This window comes from Lonchura striata, chromosome 9 (genome assembly GCF_046129695.1).
Source record: "Lonchura striata isolate bLonStr1 chromosome 9, bLonStr1.mat, whole genome shotgun sequence".
Taxonomy (NCBI): Eukaryota; Metazoa; Chordata; class Aves; order Passeriformes; family Estrildidae; genus Lonchura; species Lonchura striata.
Window position 1 is genome coordinate 27,395,244 of NC_134611.1, and position 19,781 is coordinate 27,415,024.

The 19,781-nt window shown below is 43.9% G+C and overlaps 2 protein-coding genes across 8 annotated transcripts in view; both read left to right on the forward strand.

Annotated features, from left to right (window-relative positions):
• Positions 1–8,406, forward strand: part of RC3H1 (ring finger and CCCH-type domains 1) — a 59,353-nt gene extending 50,947 nt beyond the window's left edge. For 5 of the 7 annotated variants that reach the window (XM_021525078.2, XM_021525082.2, XM_021525084.2 and 2 more), the window contains one exon: positions 563–8,406. In XM_021525078.2, the coding sequence (XP_021380753.1) occupies positions 563–716 (154 nt within the window). In that variant the 3' untranslated portion in view covers positions 717–8,406. The remainder of the gene's footprint in view (positions 1–562) is intronic. The other 2 variants (XM_021525080.2, XM_021525083.2) reach the window with 1 other exon arrangement.
• A 2,678-nt stretch (positions 8,407–11,084) lies between these two features.
• SERPINC1 (serpin family C member 1) lies at positions 11,085–18,659 on the forward strand. The gene is made up of 7 exons (XM_021525096.3): positions 11,085–11,291; positions 14,434–14,812; positions 16,398–16,613; positions 16,905–17,042; positions 17,130–17,523; positions 17,845–17,909; positions 18,147–18,659. Exons 2-7 carry the CDS (start codon positions 14,438–14,440, stop codon positions 18,318–18,320), a joined length of 1,362 nt encoding a protein of 453 aa, XP_021380771.1. The 5' UTR covers positions 11,085–11,291; positions 14,434–14,437; the 3' UTR covers positions 18,321–18,659.
• The last annotated feature ends 1,122 nt before the right edge of the window (positions 18,660–19,781 follow it).

A 19,781-nucleotide genomic window follows, 5' to 3' on the forward strand; every position in this document is an offset into this window, starting at 1 on the left:
GCGCACACTTTGAAACTTAAGTTCACTTTCAGTTGTCAGTAGTGGGCTTTTATCTGTGTAAATGCTGGGATTGGTTTCAGTTCACATTTAATAGACAGTCGGAATAAATGTTGGCTGGGAATGCTGGAAGTCTCTACAGCAAGTATTTTCAAATGACCACAAGCACCTATGTGTATTCAGGCCATCACTGAACAGAGAAGCTTGGATGCTTACATAACTTCATGTGAGCAGTTTGGAATATTAATATTTATTCAGAATGTGCATTTTCTGAATAAATACACTCTTGCTGATGAAGTCTGTGCCTTCTTTTTATAACCAGTTTTGTGGTTTTGAGCTGCACCATCAGATTGACACCTACAGAGTAAGAACTAATTTTTCCATATGGTGCTGTGAGTGTAATGAAATAAAACAACTGCTTATATTTTAAAATTAGGGGGAGAAAAAGACATTATTTTAGGTAAGTTCAATATTCTGGAATGGGTATACTGAAGTCCCCTTACTTAAAAATAAAAGAAAAATCTTCTTTTCACCCACTTACCTTTTCTCCTCCGCTTCCCTTCAGCAGTGATGTTCCGAATGGATCAGCTTTGACCCAAGAGAACATTGGCCTCCTGTCAAACAATATGGCATCTCTCACCCTGTCAGAGGACCCCGAGGGAGGAGGAGATGGCCATGACTCCCAGCGAGCGGGAGTGACACCCACATCTGCTCCATGAACGGGGCCAGCACACCCTGGAGTTCCTTCTGCTGGGGTGTCGGCAGCTTCCATCGTGTGTTTTTTTCCAGGGATGATTGGATAAACCCAGGAGCAGCAGTAGTAGCAGAGCAGCAGGTCCAGAGGCAATGTGCACAAACACAACTACTAGAAACAAATCCTGCACATAGTTCACATTAACGCATTTTTTAATTAAAAAAATGAAAATTAGCAGTATCTGCAAGCAATTCAAATTAAATTTGTTTTTGTTCTGTGAATGAACTTTATTTTAATAACTTTGGACGCCTTGAATCCCAGGGCTTAAAAAAAAAAAAGATATTATATATATATACTCTGTTTGATTAATTGTATGATCTTAATTAAGTAGGTTTTCTTTTATTTTGGTATTATTACATACCCAGTGCATAATTCCTGATTACCTTACTAGAACAATTTGGCCACTTCCTTGTATGGTTTAAAGGCAAACAAGGAATGAGGGTTGGAGAGTAGCTGTGAATTGCAGTGTCAGAAGATGTGCAGCAAACTTCATGCTTAACGCACTTCCTCCCATTGTGGCCAGGAACTTAGCCTGAGCTTCTTGCTTAAATTGCTGAATTTAAACTACAAATGGCAGAGTCATTGCAAAGGTGTGATCCTTTTTAAAGGCTGGCATTATTTAAGGTCTGTGTATGTTAGAATCTGACACCTGAGTGTCAGCCTGCAGTTTGTCAGGGCTGCAGTGAATCCACCCTGGGATCCTGTTTCATGGGGGAAAAATTGCACCAAAATAACCACTGAAGGTGCAGCACAGATCTTGCCAGAAGTATTGAGAAGCAAATTTTGCCTGATAGATCTAATTTTTCTCCAAATAGATGCTTTGTGGGCATAAGCCAGAGAAGCCATAAGTGTCTTTTGATTTTTTTTTTTTAGATTAAAGATTTTGTTCTTGCTGCACATTTTTTTACTTTTTTGGCATATGCTGAGGTAAGATCCTGGATACGAAGACCTCTTGAGAATGGTTTTTCAAGTGCTGCTCCCTCTCTACCTTCTTGGCCTGTCCTCATTTTTTCTTTCTGGGCTAGACTACTAAGTAGGAAAGCACTGGTTATGTAATAAATTACTGCATTGCTTTGGTTGGGTAAAGCAAGAGTTAATAAATTTTCTTGGGTTTTAGTTTTTTTTCCTTAACCTTAACTCCTGCTGAGGTTATAGCAACCTTGAGCTAAGCTTTGCATTCATCATACTGTTAAATAAAACAAAGGGGGGGTGGGAGGGGATACAGTCTCACTATTGCCTACCAGTAGGAGAGTCCAAACAGAAGACTCTTTTGAGTAGCAATTATTTAATTTGCCCAGTCAAGGCACCGCGTTTATATACTATTTCACATTGAATTTGATTATGCCCTACAGACCTGGCTGGTCAAGGATTTGATACACATATTGGCTTGGGATTCGAGCTTTCTTTTTTATTTAAATAAAAATTTATATATAAATATATATATACATATATACATAGTTATATCTGTATATATATTGGGTATGTTTTAAGAATTTTTTCGCATGAGCGCAGCTGTTGTGATCAAATGTCTGGGAGGTAGAAGCACTGAATGAAAATAAAAGCATTTTTCAGCACACCCCCCCACACTTTCCATATGTCTTAACACAGGTTTATTTCACTCTTAGTTGAACTTTGGCCTCTTAATGGCCTAGAGTAGTTTGAAGCTTGCTTTTTTCTAATGCCTCTTTTAACTTTCGGCAAAGAATTAACTTTGCACTGAAACAGCTTCATCTCCCCTTGCCCCTATCCATCTTTATCTCCTACTTGAAGTCAAGCATTCCAGCCACTCCCCTTGGAGCTGAGCAGAACTGGGGTGATGCAGCTGGGAGCCCATCAGGTCTGTTCCTCCCCTCTCAGCTCTGGGCATGAGGAGAATGAAGATCTTTTCCTGGCTGCCTGCTTCCAAATCACCTGACACAGGCCCTGGGCCCCCTCATCCTTCAGTGCAGAGCACCACCCTCAGGTCAGCCTTCTCCTTAATTTTAGTTAGTTTGCTCCTTCCTGCTTGTCTTTATTAACACAGGGAGCTCATCTTAGTCAAGATAATTAGTTCAATATTCTAACCTAGGAGGACAAGCCCAGAATGTGCCTTTTTTTGACTGTAGTAATTGTGGACGTAAAATTAATTTTCAAAGATGGTTATGTTAGGTTGGACACTACAGATTAATTTGTAATACTAGGAAGAAAATCTAGAGGGGCAAAAACCTTTTTACCTTTTATTTCCTAGTTCCCTTACCAGGTTAGGGATTATTCTTTTCTCCACCTTTTCTCCTGGAATTCTTCAGTAAGCACTATTTAGATTGCTGGCCTACGTATGATGAATGCTTCCAAAATCTGTGGATTAGAAGGGAGACCTTACTGGGTTTTTTTCTCCTTCATCTAGCTCTCTGTGCTGTACTTTGTGCATAATGTCCTTGTTGTGATCAATGTGTCCAGGTGAATGCCCTGTTTGCCCAAAATTATAGTTTGGCTTGTTAAATAGTTTGTTCAGTATCTACTAACAGTATTGATTTTTGACTTTGTTTCATCCCCTTTTCCTCTTACCCTTTTTCTGCTTTTTTTGCAGAAGTTCAGTTGATTAAACAAATAAAACAGCAAAATGCAGTGCATGCTCTTAAGTTTTTTCTTGAAACTGCACCTAAAATGTTCCAGTTTTGTGGAAAAACTGGGAGACCCTGGGGGACAGATAGCTCTGTATGTAGTGGCAGCATTGATGTTTACAGCTAACAGGCATGAAAATGTCTGGAGTGACTGTGTCTTGCTACACTCACTCCTGTAGCCCATCATTGTCTCTGTCATACAGGAATTCTGGCCACCTCAGTGAAACTGGTCTTGGCTACCAAGTGGTTTAGTTCCTTCTGTTGGGCAAGAAGAAGCAGTATTACCATGGTGTCAGGGCACTGCTGCATCCTTTGGTAGGTAGGTTAAATTTTCTGCTGCACCAGACAACTCGTGATATCTGGGTTTCAGCCAGATGGACAGCATGGACAAACCTTCAGAATAGGAAGCTTCAAGTGGTAGGTTAAGCTTCAGTGTGTCAGTGATTCAGTCAGTATATAGATGATGTCTGTTTATCCTGTGGTGTTATTTCCCTCCTTCTGTCATCATCTCATCTGTCTGTCCTGTGACCTAGTTCTTTTTTCTTAATAGGAGAAGTTTAAACTTTTTCTTCTGCCCTTCTTGCATGCTGTCCTATTTCAGAGTAGGACTTTTTTTCTGTAGATGAGAGTACCTTTCAAGCTAGCAGCACTTTTATCCCTGTTCTTCTCAAGTTCTTTGTGTAGTCTTTTCTGAGCTGTCTTTCCCCTTTTTATGTCTTTTTCTCCTGTGGCTTGCCCATCCACCCTCCCTGATTGTGTAACAGTGACAGCTTGCTGCCTCAAAACAGAGCATTCAAATGAATTCGCTTAGCCAATAACTTCTGTGAAGTTGCCTTTTCTAATGGTGTTATTACTCAGTGATGCACAAATGTGATATTGCCCCTACTGGTAGGCAAACAGGGGATCTGTATAAACATGGTAAACTGCTGTTTTTCTTTAAAAGGAGAGCCAAAGACTTGTGCTTTACACATTTTTTCCCCTGGTGTAGCCATTTTGATTGTCAGACATTTGTGTAGGGTATTGTGAGTTGACTGTATTATCCTATTAACAATTTCCAGAAGTTAATGATTGTCAAGCTTTGCCCATGCATTGAATTGTGGAAAATCATTCCATTTAGTTATACAGTTTGCAATGTACTGAGATGTATCTGAGGTGTTGTGATGTGTTTTCAGTCTCTCATGCACTCTCTCAGCTGACTGAATGGCTCATTTAGAGAGGGAGAAGGAAAACAGAAATGTTATAATCCAAGAAGCCTTGTTTTTAAGTGTTTCTAAATTGAATATTGATTGAAATTTTCTTCAGTTACAGTAAAAGATAAATCTGTGTTACAAATGTGACTGACTTTTAAGTCCACTGGGACCGAAAAGATTTGTGAAACACTAGCATTGCATTAAATTAGATGTGGAAGAACCAAACTTGTGATGATATTGTCTCTTGACAGCATAAACTGAGTAAGGTGGGGCAAATTTTGTATTAGAAAGGGTCAGGAGTGAGGGTTTTATTGATAATACAAGAAAGATGCTGGCATTTCCCTTCTTTGAGCTACTCAAGCTCTCACAGACTTGTTACTAAAGTTTTTAGGTTCAAAGAGAAATCTCTTTAAGTCCCACTAGAATAAACCCTCGTTTCCACTGCCATTTATAATTTTGAATTATAACAAAGCAGACTTACATGATAGTTATCTGAAAGACCCACAGTATAGTTTCTTTCCTGGATTGGCTCTTTAAGACTTGTTTTTATGGTCCAAGAAACGCCATGTCAGTGTTCAGGAGGCCCAACAGCAGGGAGTGCCAGCCACCTTTTCTGCTCAAAAATGGGAGAAAAGACCCAAACGTACAGTGTGCAAGTTCTTGTGCTAGTCTGAGTGTGTATGGAGAAATTATTTTGGTCCTAGGATAGATAGAAGGAACACAGAGCAATGCTGCTGGGGCATGATTTTACCTTCAAATTTTGTCATCATTCACTTTCCAAAACACAGCCTTCCATTCCTGCCTCCTGATGTTGCTGATTTAAAAACAACCCAAAAAAAAGTCAGTGTGTCAGCAACTTAATTTCTTGTATCCCTATAAATCAATTTCCCTGGAGGGGGAAAAAGAGAGCAAGAGTTTTTGAGTTGCCTACATGGTAATGGAGTTATGAAGTGGAAAAACATCCACCTTGCTTGAGTAAGTGTAAACTGGATTTCTGAGGAAAATTTAGCAGCTCTTCTAAGCCACCTTTTGTGTACAGCTATGGTGCCAAGAGATGGGTGGTTGTTATACAGATTATTATGTAGCACAAATTGATCTCAATTCAAATAGACACTCAGAATGTCAAAAAATTCATTGGGAATTTTCATTTCCATAGTGAACTGCTATCAACTGCATTATTTTCTGTTGGAATGTCAAGGGATGGCAGAGACTAAAGTTAATTCTAGTTATACAACATAAGAAAGGGATTTGGGGAAATGTTATTCTAGCAGTGTCCTTCTACAGTTAACATGTGGCCTTTATTCTTCTCTAGGAAGAAGAATGTAACTGCTTAGTGTTGTCACAGTCTTCAGAGCACTTCTTGTGATGCAGGTAGAGCCTTGGTTAGCAGAGAAAGGAGAACAAATTTAGCATTCATTTTCTTTATAATTTTATTTCCTATTGGCAGGTGTAATAATTGTTCCATGGGAAGTGGCAAGCAAAGAGGCTGCAGCTTTTTCTGATATTTCCCAATATAAAGAGCGCATGGCAATGTGGATTTGTCTGCATTGGGAACATCACAGTCATTTGATGCTTAAAATATGTGGCCATGATAATCAAAATTGGATTCCTGTAGCTTAGTAACATGAGTAATTAACTGATCTTTCCCAGGCAATCTTTGCAATTCCAGAGAGTTTGTGTATGATTTTTAATGCTAATTGCAAGGTGTTCAGCAGCTGGGAGGGTTTAGGTGCCTAACTTCATCCAGCAAGGCAGCTTTCCTTGGATATACGGGTTGGATGTTTTCATATGCCAGAAAACTACTCTTTTGAAGATCTGCAAGTTTTAGGAAAACACAATTGTCCAATTTGAAAAATACAGTATTGGGAGAGACAGAAGCAACAGGAAATAAAAAGCATTAGACATGCTGAAATTACATGTGAAATGTGTGGGGTAAATGTATCTGTAAGAGCAAAAAAAAAAAAAAAAATATTGTGGAGTATTTGATGCTCAAGAAATTATTTGCTTCTTCATAATGTTAAAAAGATTTCATTAATAGTTGTGTGGCAGGCAGTACTCACAAGTCTTTGGCATCCAAACCAGATTGTATATCAGATGGATCCCACAACTGGATGTGTACACTGACCTCTTTATTTGTAGCTTTTTAAAAAGAAATTTGGCAGCAGCTTTTAATAAATGCATGAAGCAACCTGAGAGGAAGAAGCAATCCCATTCACATCACAGCTGCTGCACTCAATTGGTACCATTCATCTGCAGCCTCTTATCAGTGAAGCTGATCAACATGGGCAAAACTAATCACTTCTAGAGTTTCCCCTAATTTTAAGGAGTTCCCATTCCCCCTTTAGCCTCTGCTTGCTGTGTAAGCAGCTTTCATGCTAAAAGGATCTTTCCTTGAATTCAGCTTAGCAGCTGTTCTGTAGCTTGGCTATTTTTCCCTGTTTTCTTTAACTGGTAGCGTTGTGTTAAGCTCTTCCCCTCCTTGTATTTGTTGCTATGGGGAGGAAGAGGTGAAGCTAGACCTGTGTGTGAAGAAGGAGGAAGAATTGTGGGGTCTATATTACAGCTCCCACTTCTTTGAAATCATTTACTTCCAGTTGTGGGATTTCTCGATATATGATTTTTTTTGGTGGTTTTTGTAAGTCTAATTTTCTTTGATCTTGTTAGTTCCTTACAAGTCTCCCCGAGACATTCTGCAGTCATTATCACCTTTTTGGGTGGAGTTTATTTTATTTTTTGGGTTGTTTGTTTTGTTTTGTTTTTTAAATAACTTTTTAACATCGGTGCATATATGCTTGGGATAGAGCTCATGTAATTATCCAATCGTATTGATTGTATGTGATTGTGCCCTGCAGAGGTATATTTAACAAAAAATAAAATAAAGGATAGTCTAGGTAATAAAGGAGACCATGACATTTGTTGAATCAGGTTATGAACTATTTCTTAAATTTATTTAGGATCCTACATAAGTGAAGTTACATCTGCTGTTCTCATGATTCAGTGCTAAACAAAATATCATTCTTTCTCTCCTTGTGTTTTTCCTTGCTTTTCTTCTTCTGCTGTTTTCTTCCTTTCCTGTTTCTCTTTCCCATAAACAAAAATTCCTTAATGGGAGTGGCTGCCTCTGGGTTGATAATGTGGCTATGTATTGTTTGTGACTATCAAAATATTTACAACAGGAGTATACACAAAGTAGAATGTATGATAAAAATTACATAAATTGAATTATTTGCAAGTTCAGAGGAATTATGAAGTTTTGTACATACAGGCTTGATCATGAGGGAGATGTTCAGAGGTACATGGGGAATTGCTCTGTCTTTTCCAGGAAAGGTTAGATGCTTTGCTACCTCTTGGGAAAACTGAGATAACAAAAGAAGTAGAAGAAAGTTCTCTATATCCAACTCCCTGTGTCTTTACTCCTACCATGTACTTTTTAGACTTGAAAGAAAAACCTTCTAGGTACTCTGCTGAAGTGGGAATGCATTGAAGGAGGCAAAAGGGAAGAGGATCCAGAGATTTGAAAAATCAGTATTGGTCTTTATTTAATTCTCAGACCTATAGAGGCAACGGTGTCACTTTTGTGTGAAAGAACAAGGGAGACCTACTGTAAATGCATGGCAGTTACATAGAAAAAAACATATGTTGAAATGCTATTTCTTCTTCCCTCTTTACCTTGCTTTTCTCCCTCTTTCTCCCTGACTCCACCTTGCACTCACAGAATGTCTAAGGGTCCTTTGAGTTGCAGATTTAACAACAAAAAAGTGGAAAAGTGATTCACTATTTGGTTTGTAAATAGATGGAAGTGTCTACAAGGTCTTACCTGCTTTTCTGTCAGCATTTATATTAAGTGATAAATTAATGAAGAACACTTTGAAGTATCTCTTGTTTTCTGTCTGGGATGATTGTACATTCTTTTAAATTTTGTGTGAGGTGTAAGACTGTTGGACCATCTGAGTAAGATTTTCATCAGCTCAGGGTGTGTGTGCTCTTTGCTGGGCTGCAGCATAAGAGATGCCAAATAGCAGAGAAGCCACATCTCCAGGGTTTGGTCTGCTCTCTTCTGACTTCACCTGTAAACAAAGTGGGTCCTTCACCTGTTCACCAGAGGTGAACAAGAAAAGATGCTCAAAATAATCAAGTTTTTTTAATTGCTCAGAGTGTACATATTTTAAAAGCAAACCAAACCCTTCAGAGCAAAGAGTGAGCAGCATTTGTCTTAACGTTGAGCCTGGTTTGGAACTTGCCTTAAAGTGAAAGTAAGTTTTGCTCCACAGTCTGCTTTGTGGTTTTTAGTCTTCTCCTTTTACAGCTTTTTGTGGTCTTTAACAAGTCATTAGCTGTAAATCTGAAACTGGATGAAGCTGCTGCTTCACTGAAAAACTGCTCCTTCTACTCCAGGGCAAGCACAGCCTTCTGCCCCTCGAGTTCATGCATAATGTTCATTACTATTGTCTTAATATGCTTGAGCCTGGGCACCATGGATCAAGGTAAGGTGTGTTTTGCTGGGCTGAAGCCCATCACTGCTCATTATTAGGCCCCCTCACACCTCTACACTTACTTGCTGGGTGGGTCAAAGCATTCAATTCCTATAAAGAAATTCCGTTTAGTGGGAAAGCCAGCAGAAAACTAAGTTTCAGTTGGTGATGGTTTCCTTACCCTTTCTGCCATTAGTCTGAGGATTCAGAATCCTCATGTAGTGACTCACTTCAGAAGGGAAAAAAAAGAGCTGAATTCCAACAGTGGCTGGCTTTTAAAAGGAAAATCTGGAGCACTGGAAAGTCAGATCCCTCTGGAAAGAAGTGGGTGCTCTGCATCAAGAGAGATTGGGGGAAACTTGCTGAGTTTCTTCATGTGGAAAAGAGGGGAGACCAGGCTCAAGTGGATGGTACCTGCTGGAATTTTTTTCCCCTTTGGATATGGATAGCAGGATAGAAAAAAGTCTTGAAAAGGCTAGCTCATGAGCCTTGATTCCATCTTGCTCTGTGAGTGCAAGAGTCATTTTCCCTGTGTGTAGCCATGAAACTCAACAGTGAAGACCCAAAGCACAAAACAAAATTAAGGCTATTTATATTCCTCCTCACCCATCAGGTATGTTTAAGCACTGTTTCTTTCCAGCTAGGATGTGTTCAGTTGTTTCTGTAACCTCCTTCCTAACTGTGAACTCCAGCTCCCTGGGGACTAAAAATGTGGGAGAGACTAAAACCAAAGCATGATACTTCATCTGTCTTGCCACAGGCTGCCAGGCTTTGGTGCTTGATGGCTTTGAGTCTCTGATCTTTGCTTTGAGTTTGGGAGAAAAACAGCCCCTACATCAGAGCAAAGAAGGCATCTAGCAGTTTGGATTAAGACACTGGCCATCTTGGGTGCTTCCTGGATAGCTCTGCTCAGATGTGAATGCTGGGTTGTTGCTTGGAGCTAAACCAGCCATAAATTACCATTTACATGCTGCATTCAAATGTTACAATAACTCAGTTACCCTAGGAAAAAATGCCTTGGGAGCTCTGTGGGATGTGCATAGTTGTTCACTTTTCATTTTACTGCTTTAAACTACCTCTGAGCACTGGGAAAATGGAAACCTGTGCTTGGATGTCTGCCTGGGTGCGGAGCATCCCTAATCACTGAAAACCCTGGGATCTGTGAGCATGTCATTTACCTCAAAAAATTAAACCTGAAGTAACAAGGTACAGTATGTGAGTCCTTCCTTTCTCATGGAGGATGTTTTTTACATTACCCTTCAAATTATCTCCACAATCTCTGTCCATTTAACTATGTCCCATACTGATACAGCAAGGTCTTTTAACCCAGACCAGTTTGCAGTTGCATTTTCCATTAAGGGAAAATGTTCCTCTCACTGGAGAGTCTGCTCCTGCGATTTGAAATTTCAGAGGCAAGGCTGCAGAATTTGTAGAGCAGCTGCATCCTGGAATAGAAACTGTGTTCAGTTCTGCTCACTGCTCTGCCTTGTGAATCTGGGCAGGAGTTGGGGGAGCTGCTGTTAATCCTCAGCTTTCCAGCTCTGCAAGTGAAAGGTCACAGAATCACAGAATATCCTGGACTGGAAGGGACCCACCAGGATCACAGAGTCCAACTCCTGGCCCTGCACAGACATTTCAACAATCCCACCCTGTGCCTGAAAGTGTCCCAACTCTCCTGGAGCTCTGGCAGCCTTGGGGCTGTGACCATTCCCTGGGGGGCCCTTTCCAGGTGAGTGTGTTTAAGATGGGATATATTTGAAACTGCAGAATGTGAACTGGGGCAATTTCTCCCAACTTGTCTGTTCAGGAAACAGGGAACAGGTGACAGGGCTTGGGACAGATGGGGGAAACATTTTGTTTGGCTCCAAGATCCCTAAACTAGATCTACAAATAGCTTTATATAATTTTTATTCAAACTCTTGAAGGGTTTAAGGTTTTTCTCATGGGATAAGCAGTTCATTTTCTGTTGGCAAAAACTGAGGGCATGTGACGCTTGTATGGGGTAGGTGGTCAAACTCTCCCTTGTCAGATTGAACTTTAAAACCTCTTTCAAACTAAACATTGCCTCTTTTTTCCTACTCTTTGCTTAACCTTCAGCAGCTGGTCATCAGCCTTTGGCCTTAGCATCCTACTCCCCTCCCACCATCCCCTGCTGCTGTCTCAGCTCTGTTTGAGCACAGAAATCCAGTGGGGAAACTGCTTTGGGCTCAAGCAAGACTGTTCTCTCAAAAAATTGAATTTACCTCCTAAAAGCAGAAGGCTGGAGGTACAGGGGCAGGTAAGAAAAATAGATTCCACACATCTTTCATTGTTAATTAATTCCTTGAAACAGCTTCTTTTCCCTTAGTAGGAGCCTATGAATTTTAGCTGCTGCCAGAGTGGCTTTTTGCTCTATTAGAGCGAGTCCTCTCACCCCTAGGTGTCATGATGGCTGGTGTTCTAAATCATCAGACTTGTCTTACCCCCAGCCTGCAGCAGTCATGGTGTGGAGGGCAGTTAATGAAGTCAGGAAGTCCTGAGTAACTGCTGGCTGCAAAAGTACACTGCTGGTTTCCTTTGGACTCTGGTTTTGGCTGTGAGGCAGTGGGGAAGGCTTCTCAAGAGCCTAAATTAATTTCAAAATGGTTTGAGCTATTTTATATTGACTGGGCTGTGTAGCACAGTGCTTGGGTGCTGTGGGACATTTCCACCACTACCAGTAGCCCCAGTAGGTTCAGGAGGGTGGGTGCTGGGAGTCTGTAAGCCCAATTAATCATCCTGTCCTGCAGCCATGGAAGAGGGGGATGGAAATGGTGTGTGCTGGTGAGAGCCCAACCATGTCGTACAGCAGCCAAGGGATCGGGAAGTTTCTCGATGCTTCCCCAGAGCCTTCTGATTTGAGCTTAATCAGCAACTTGTTTCTTGGTTTTCTGCACTTTGTGTTGCTTCACCCTTGTAAGAACCTTTTCTAATTTCTATGTTCCCTCTTGCCAGTAATCCTTCTCAGGCAGTGCTGTTGTGGGAATACTTTTGGCCTCCTTCCAGGTTGACACATGGAGTGCATGTTGGTGCTGCAAAGGAAAAGGGAGCACTGAAGAGCTGTGGGAGGAGGAGGAGGAGGAGGAGGAGGAGGAGTGGGTTTTGGCCAAAAGCTGTGACAAAGAGCTGTTCTAAGAAACAGCAGAGGCTCTTGCCTATAAGAGACAAGATTGGATGTGTCAGAGGCCATATCAACCTTAATGGATGGTAAAGTAGATTTAAGGGGTTAGCATAAAGTCCTGTATCTTCCCTGAACTGATGGAGTCGGGGCTTTGCTGCAGATAAAAACAGGGAGTCTTTCTCATTTAATGAGAACAGGGTGAGGATGAAGGTGCCCTCCCCACTCTTGTGCTTTGGTCCCTAAATATGAGATTAGATTAACAACACTTTGTGTGATGGCAAACACCACAAGCTGCTTCTGGTTTGACAGAAGCAGGTGTTTGTTCTTGTACAGACAGGGTCAGGACATGGCTTTCCCTGGAGGTGAGTGCAGTGACAGGGCAGGGACCATGATGGGGTTGTCCTTCCCATGGTGGGTCTGGCCACCAGTGTGTCGGTGCTGCTGGAGCTGCAGGACCAGGTGAGGGTGAGGGAGGGCTGCTGCAGGCAGTGAAGGGCTCTGCTCCTGGCCCCAGGATTGCAGAACACTGGAGTGTGTCTGGCTTGTTGCTGGCTGACTTTTCCTGTGGGATTGAAAGGTTTGGAAGAACAGCACTTCCTGGAGTGCAATTTTCAGTTGTCTTCATATTTTTCCTTTCTCTTGGCCTGAGTGTTGTTTTTTGTTTTTTAATTGGTTAACTTCTCTCCTTTTTAGATTTTTTTTTTTTACCCTTTGTGGTATTGTATCTGTCCTAAACCTTTTGCGAGATGATCTATGTGTCATTACCAGTGAGAGCTGTGGCCATGGCCTGAGTGAGTCCCTCATGTTTTGCTGTGCTATCACACAGCCTTGGGCTCCAGACAGCCTTGGTGCCAGATGAGGTAGTTTCTGCTTTTGCAGAGGAACTGGAGCACAGATGAAGTCATTGGCCAAGAGCTCAGGGAGGGGGTGTGGAAGAGCCCCGAGGTCTCCTTCATTCCTGATCAGCCTTTGAGCTGCTCCCGTTTTCCTCCAGCAGGTGCTGGCCCACCAGCACTGGAAGATCACAGGCTGGAGGTCACCAGTGCTAAATGCAGTTGACTTTTAATTTAGTTTCTCAGAGAGCAATGCTTGGTAGCCATGGCAGTGAGTATGTGCAGGCAGGCAGAGACTTACCTAACTTAGACACATGTTTGAAAAAGTGCCCTGTAGCAGGCAAGACCTGGGCAGGCTGCCAGTCCCTCCTAATAGTTGTTTCCCAAACTGTTGTGGCTGTGGTGTTGAGCTTCCTCCCATGGGTTACATAAACAAAGCAGTCATGCAAAGGGCATCTTAGAACCACAGCATGCAGGCCCTGGGATGGCTCTTGAGGCCTTGATGCCAGAGCTGGTGGGTGATGGGATTTAGGAGGAAATTGTTCCCTGTGAGGGTGTGAGGCCCTGGCACAGGGTGCCCAGAGAAGCTGTGGCTGCCCCATCTCTGGAAATGTCTAAGGCCAGGTTGGACAAGGCTTCAAACAACCTGGGATAGTGAAGGTGTCCCTTCCTATGGCAGAGGGTGCAATCAGATGATAGTTAAGGTTCCTTTTAACTGAAACCATTCTGAAGTTTAGTGTGCTTTAGCAAAGGGAAAAATACAAATTATCTCTCTCTTGCTGGAAGATTTTCAGAGACCTACTTTTGCTGGAACACAATAATTGCCATTAGCCTGCACTCTTTAGGTACCAAGGACAACCAGTTTGCATTGAGGTGATATGAACTTTGGGCAGGAATTGGTGTGATGTACCAGCTACACCATACTGCTCATAAAGTACATTTTTGGGGGATTAGAGATGTAGATGCTCAGTCCACGGAGGGACCAGCTTCCTTGGAGACATTTTCCTTTTCCTTATCACCTTTCTTCTCTGTCATAGTACCTCCTACATCAGTAACTGAAAAGTACTGTAAGGCTGAGGTGAGCCTGGCAGCGTCCTTACACTATAGCCACCTCACTGGCCAATAGAGAGGACTCAAAAGTTCAAATCATCCATTTTGGTAGAAACTTGTCAGGGCTGAGCCTGCTGCTTAAAAAAGAGGGGCCCCAGGTCACTGGGAAAACGCTGGTTTCAGTGTATTGCTTCTAAAAGCATTGTGTGCTCACAGGCAAGCTTGTCCTCCTGCTGTCTGTCTGTCCTCGTTTGTCCTGCAGGTCCAGGGCAAAAGGATGATTGGCGAGGACTGTGGGGCTGCTGTCACTGTGATGCTGGCTGAAGGGGCCTGTGGCCGTGGCAGCAGCACAGGTTTCACAGACAGGCCGTGTGTCTAAGCTCTCTCTCTGGTTCCAGGACAATGCATCTCCTTGTGCTGTGTCTGCTCAGTGTCTGGGGGCTGGCTGCCCCTGAGCACTATGCTGTGGAAGACATCTGCACCGCAAAGCCCCGCCACATCCCAGTGAACCCCATCTGCATCTATCGCAACCCTGAGAAGAAGCCCCAGGAGGGTGAGGGGCAAGAGCCAGCAAAGGACAAGCTCCCAGAGTCCACCAACCCCCGGGTCTGGGAGCTGTCAAAAGCCAACTCTCGGTTTGCTGTTGTCTTCTACAAGTACCTGGCTGACTCCAAAGACAATGGGCAAAACATCTTCATGTCACCCCTCAGCATTTCCACAGCCTTCGCCATGACCAAGCTTGGAGCCTGTGGCAGCACCCTCCAGCAGCTCATGGAGGTTGGTGGAGATTCCTCAGCCTTTTCCTGTAGCAGGTCTGAAAGACAGGAAAGGTGATCATGGCTAATGGCTGCTCTCAGGGTCAGGACAGCTCCTTGCCTTGAGAAGGAAATCCCAAGTTGGAGGGACTTTAAAACTCATCTTGTTCCACCCTCTGCCATGGGCAGGGACACCTTCCACTAGACCAGGTTGCTCCAAGCCCTGTTTCTGGATTTGTTTAGACCCCAGCTCTTTCCCCTTACTCCCTATTTGGATCCAGCATTCCTGGGTTTGAGAGATTAGTTTTTATCTGGAGGAAAGGAAGCCTGTTTGGAAGGTGAAGAAAGGGAATGATAACAGTTTGCTTCTTGCAGATTGAGCTAAGCTTTTCCTTATTTAAAAAGCAGGAAAAGCCATGATATCAAGTCCTGCTGTCAGAGGGGCTTTTTCACATTCCTTCTCTCTTACTTGGGACAAAAAATCAGACACATGGGAGACCTCGCAGTCCACCTGACTTCCAAGGCAGGGGGAGCCTCTTCCTCCACCTGTTGGCCCTCTACTCAGGGATAGTTCTGATCCCAGACTAAGAGGTAATTCTGGGTTCTGGCTCTTCCATGCAGCTAATTTAACTCTCTGCCTGTCCTAGCACCCTTCTCGATGTCAGACCCACTCACCTGCTATGTGGGGTTTGATGCTGCCCATACCTTTTTCTCCAATGGGAGACCTCAGCCCAGAGGAGCCTTTCTCCTGCAATGAGGAGGTGTGAATCAAAGCCCTCTGTTGCTGTCCTTTCAAATCCTGCCTCTGGAACAAATAATCTTGGTGGTCTCCTGCCATTATACACACAGTTTGAGTGGAGCAGCTATAAACACACCTGCAAATCTTCACTTGTGTGTTCCCCTCTGGGCAGTCCTTCCCATTTGAAGGGGAACCTTCTCCATTGAGCCAACCACACCTGCAGTCCTAACCCCCCCATCCCTATGAAATGGCTGGGAACACCAGGAATGCCTTACAGGAAACAGTGCCAAAGGAGGTTCATAAAGAGCAATGTGCTGTGGGATTTTCTGTGCCTTAAAGCCCTGAGGTTGGATAGCAGTAGACAAATCATAATTGTCCTTCCAGCTGGCAGCTGGAAACAGATAAAAAAAATTCCCTGTGCTGCAAAAATCCACCCTCAAAATGATTGCTACATATTCCCAGTCCCTGTAAAAATAGATAAGAGGTACCAGAAGTACTCAACAGGCCATGAGAATTCCTTCTGGGAAAGAACAGCCTTTAGCATTTTCACAGGAGGGTTTAGCACATGTGAGCCCTCCCATGACCTGATATGACTCCAGAGCTGCTTCTAGGCCCTGTGGGTGCAATGCTCATTTCTAGGGTGTGGTAAGGGGTTATGAATACCATGTTAATTTTAACAGCATTTAAAGGTCTTGGACAGGTGATGTGTTGATTTTCCATAGATTTGGGTTCCCACACATGGAGGGTGAAGCTCTGAGGGCCTGCAGATTTGTTGATGTTGAGGCAGAGGTTGCACCACCATTTCATCTGGGGCCCAGGAGCACAAGAGCCTCCTCATGGATCCCTTGTTGCTGTTTGGCTTGTTCAGGTCTTCAGATTTGACACCATTTCAGAGAAGACATCAGATCAGATCCATTTCTTCTTTGCCAAGCTGAACTGCCGCCTTTACAAGAAAGCAAACAAATCCTCAGAGCTGGTGTCAGCCAACCGTCTCTTCGGGGAGAAATCTTTGGTCTTTAATGAGACTTACCAGAACATCAGTGAAATCGTTTATGGAGCAAAACTCTGGCCCTTGAACTTCAAAGTGAGTTTGCTTTATTTGTTTGGTTCCACCCCATACCCCCAGTCCATTGCTGTCTTTTGCCCAGCAGTGCTCTGCTCTGGGTGTGTGGGACACGAGTGAAAGCAACAGGGAATCTGGGATGCAGCTCCTCTCACTTCAGCTCACCTTAACCACAGCCATGTCCCCACTCATCATACCTAAGCTTCATTGTCCTTCCCCAGCACGTACCCTTGGGAACCTGTCCCCTGCAGAAGGGGTACAAAGAGGGGTTTAAAACCCTCGGCTTAACCTTTTTTTGTTCTCTTCCTTTAGGAGAAGCCAGAACTTTCCAGGCAGATCATTAACGAGTGGGTGGCTAATAAGACAGAGAAGCGCATTACAGAAGTGATCCCAGAAGGTGGTATTGATGATCTCACTGTCTTGGTCCTGGTCAACACTATTTATTTTAAGGTAACAAAAGCTAACAGAAGTGGGGAACAGCACACTTCCTTGGAGGAGATATGGTGCTTATGTTTGTTTTCCCCCTCTCCTTTTTAGGGGCACTGGAAATCGCAGTTCCCAGCTCCAAACACAAAACTGGATATATTTCATAAAGCCAATGGTGAGACCTGCCAAGTCCCAACTATGTACCAGGAGTCAAAATTCCGCTACGCATTCCTCCCCCAGGACAAAGTCCAGGTGCTGGAGCTGCCTTACAAAGGGGATGATATCACGATGCTGCTGGTCCTGCCCAGTGCTGGGACACCACTGGAGGAGGTGGAGCGAGAGCTGACATCAGAGAAGCTGCAGGGCTGGATAGATTCCATGAAGGAGATGTCTCTCTTCGTCTATCTCCCTCGTTTCCGCGTTGAGGACAACTTCAGTGTCAAGGAAAAGCTGAGGAAAATGGGGCTGGAAGATCTCTTCAGTCCAGAAAATGCCAGACTCCCAGGTGAGATGTGGAGATAGGGCAGTGCAGGGTAGAGGTGAGGGGCAGCCACTCCCGAGACAGGGCAGCAGGTGCAGCGGCACGTGAGGAACAAGCACACAAAAGCATTTCTGTGTTGCTGCAGCCAGTGATGGACTCTCTGGTAAAGTCCCACCATGGACACTCTGCACTCTGGCAGTTTAGCAGTCAGTTGCACATGGAGGAGGATGTTTTGTTTTAGGACAGCCATGTCTTCTGCCTGATCCCAAGCCATGAAGGATGAGAATGTGTTTTCTTGAGCTTTCTCTGAACTCATTTTTACCTCTGTATGTTTTTATATTTCAGGTATCATTGCAGAGGGCCGCACAGACCTGTACGTGTCTGAGGCTTTCCACAAAGCCTTCCTTGAGGTGAGCCTTGTTTTGTGCCAGCATATTTTGCTTTTAAAAAACAAATATTAAAGGGAAAAAAATAGCTCTGAACCTACAGTGTTCACTTATCAGCAAGTCTGGAGCTTTGGAGGGAGGCTGGCCCTCCCAGTTCTGTTCTGTTCCCTCCATGTTCTGTGGAGGAGGAGGAGGAGGGTGAGCCCTCTCCATGCTGCATAATGTCTGTATTTTAATTCCATCTTGTCTCTTGGCTGGCAGGTGAATGAAGAAGGCAGTGAGGCCTCAGCTGCTACAGCTGTTACCATCTCTGGCCGTTCCTTCCCTATCAACAGAAAAATCTTCAATGCCAACAGGCCCTTCCTGCTTTTTATCCGGGAAGCTGCCCTCAACACCATCATCTTCATGGGCAGGATAGCTGATCCTTGCTCCTAAAGGGGCTGCTAGGGCCTCACTTCTCCCTCCTCTGCCTCGGGAAAAGGAGAGGGTGGGGTATTGCCACAAAGCATGGGCTGCTCCTGGGCTGGTTGGTCTTGCTCTTTGGTGCATGGAGGGACTGCATCCAGCTGGGCTGTCCTTGCTCCTCCCTGCCATGTCAGGTGATTGGGCTCATAGGTCACCTCACCTGTCCTGTCCTTTGTGGCAAGGAAAGCTGAATTTCATCTGGCACCAGTGTTTTTGTGGCACCCAAGTCCAGCATTGCTGTCCTTCCTGTGCCCAACCCTCTGTAACTCTGATCACTTGGTTCATTAAAACCTATAGATCTGTATGTAACAGACTGCTCTCTGAATGCACAGTTTACACTGAGCCACTTCCTAGACTTATTTAAATTCTTCTTTTCCAGCAAATGGGGTTCCACACCACAAAGGTGAGTGGAACAGCAGCAGCCATAAGGCTTGTGCTGGCTGGGCTAGGAACACCCTTCTGCAGCTCCATGTGGGTGGAAGAGCTGCCAAACAGCTGTACCCTGCTTGCCAGCAGCTCTGGTGTGTCCTGTGTGTCCAAGTGCTGGGAGCCACTAGTGACAGCCTTGCATAGTCAAGGCTTTGAAACTCTTCTTAATGCTAACATTCATCTAACAGTTACTGTAGCAGCAGTGCCCATGAACCACAACAGTGCCCAGGTAAGCTAGCTGGTACTTGTAGCTTTGATAAAAATAAATTATTTCACCTGCAAGTTTACTCCAGCAGCTGAGGTGTCCTAGCCTGCTGCCAGGCCACACATGATCAGACCTCTTGTCTTCTTAGGGTGGCTGTATTGCTATAGGACCTTTGGCAGGGCTGTCCTGAGGATGCAGAAGATTTCTCCATTTCAGGCAGATGTTTCAAACCAAACAGTGAAAGCACAGTTCCTGTCCTCAGGAGGTGATTAAAGTGGTGTGTGCAGATAGTGGGTTGCACTCCCCAGTGGGCCATTTACTCTGGATTTTGTAGGACCACTAAAATATCCACCTTTGTAAAGGCTTCTCTTGGCAGGAACTGCTAGAGCGGCCAAGCAGTGAGGGAGTTAACTTAGATAAAGCTGGTATGTCAGATCTTTGGTCACTGGGCCTCTAGTGTTGGAAGCTATCAGGGTTTTGACTCTTTCCTGTTCCTAGCAGGATTGTTTGAACATCTGTGCAAGCAGTGTGTGACTGGGACATGGAGAGCCACCTCCTCCATTGTCCCACAGACCATGGCAAACCATACACATCTGAGAGGTGTCCTTCAGGGGCTCCTTTAGGTACATGCTCCCCTGGAGCAGTTCCTTAGAAAGAAGAGGGGCTGGGACCCTAGGAGAAAATGGGAAGCATTTAGAAAGTAACAAAGAGTCAGAAAGCAGCTCTTCCTCTCCCTGCCCTCCTCTGACAATTACCACTGTGGCTTTTCTTGCTGGATCCCATCTCCTGCCTGTGAA

What these genes read in the sequence shown, in the direction of transcription:
- SERPINC1 (XM_021525096.3), top strand. Translation starts at nt 14,438, where the DNA reads ATGCATCTCCTTGTGCTGTGTCTGCTCAGTGTCTGGGGGCTGGCTGCC. An exon ending in TCAACACTATTTATTTTAAG is followed by an intron (nt 17,043 to 17,129) that starts GTAACAAAAGCT and finishes TCTCCTTTTTAG; the next exon opens with GGGCACTGGAAATCGCAGTT. An exon ending in TCCACAAAGCCTTCCTTGAG is followed by an intron (nt 17,910 to 18,146) that starts GTGAGCCTTGTT and finishes CTTGGCTGGCAG; the next exon opens with GTGAATGAAGAAGGCAGTGA.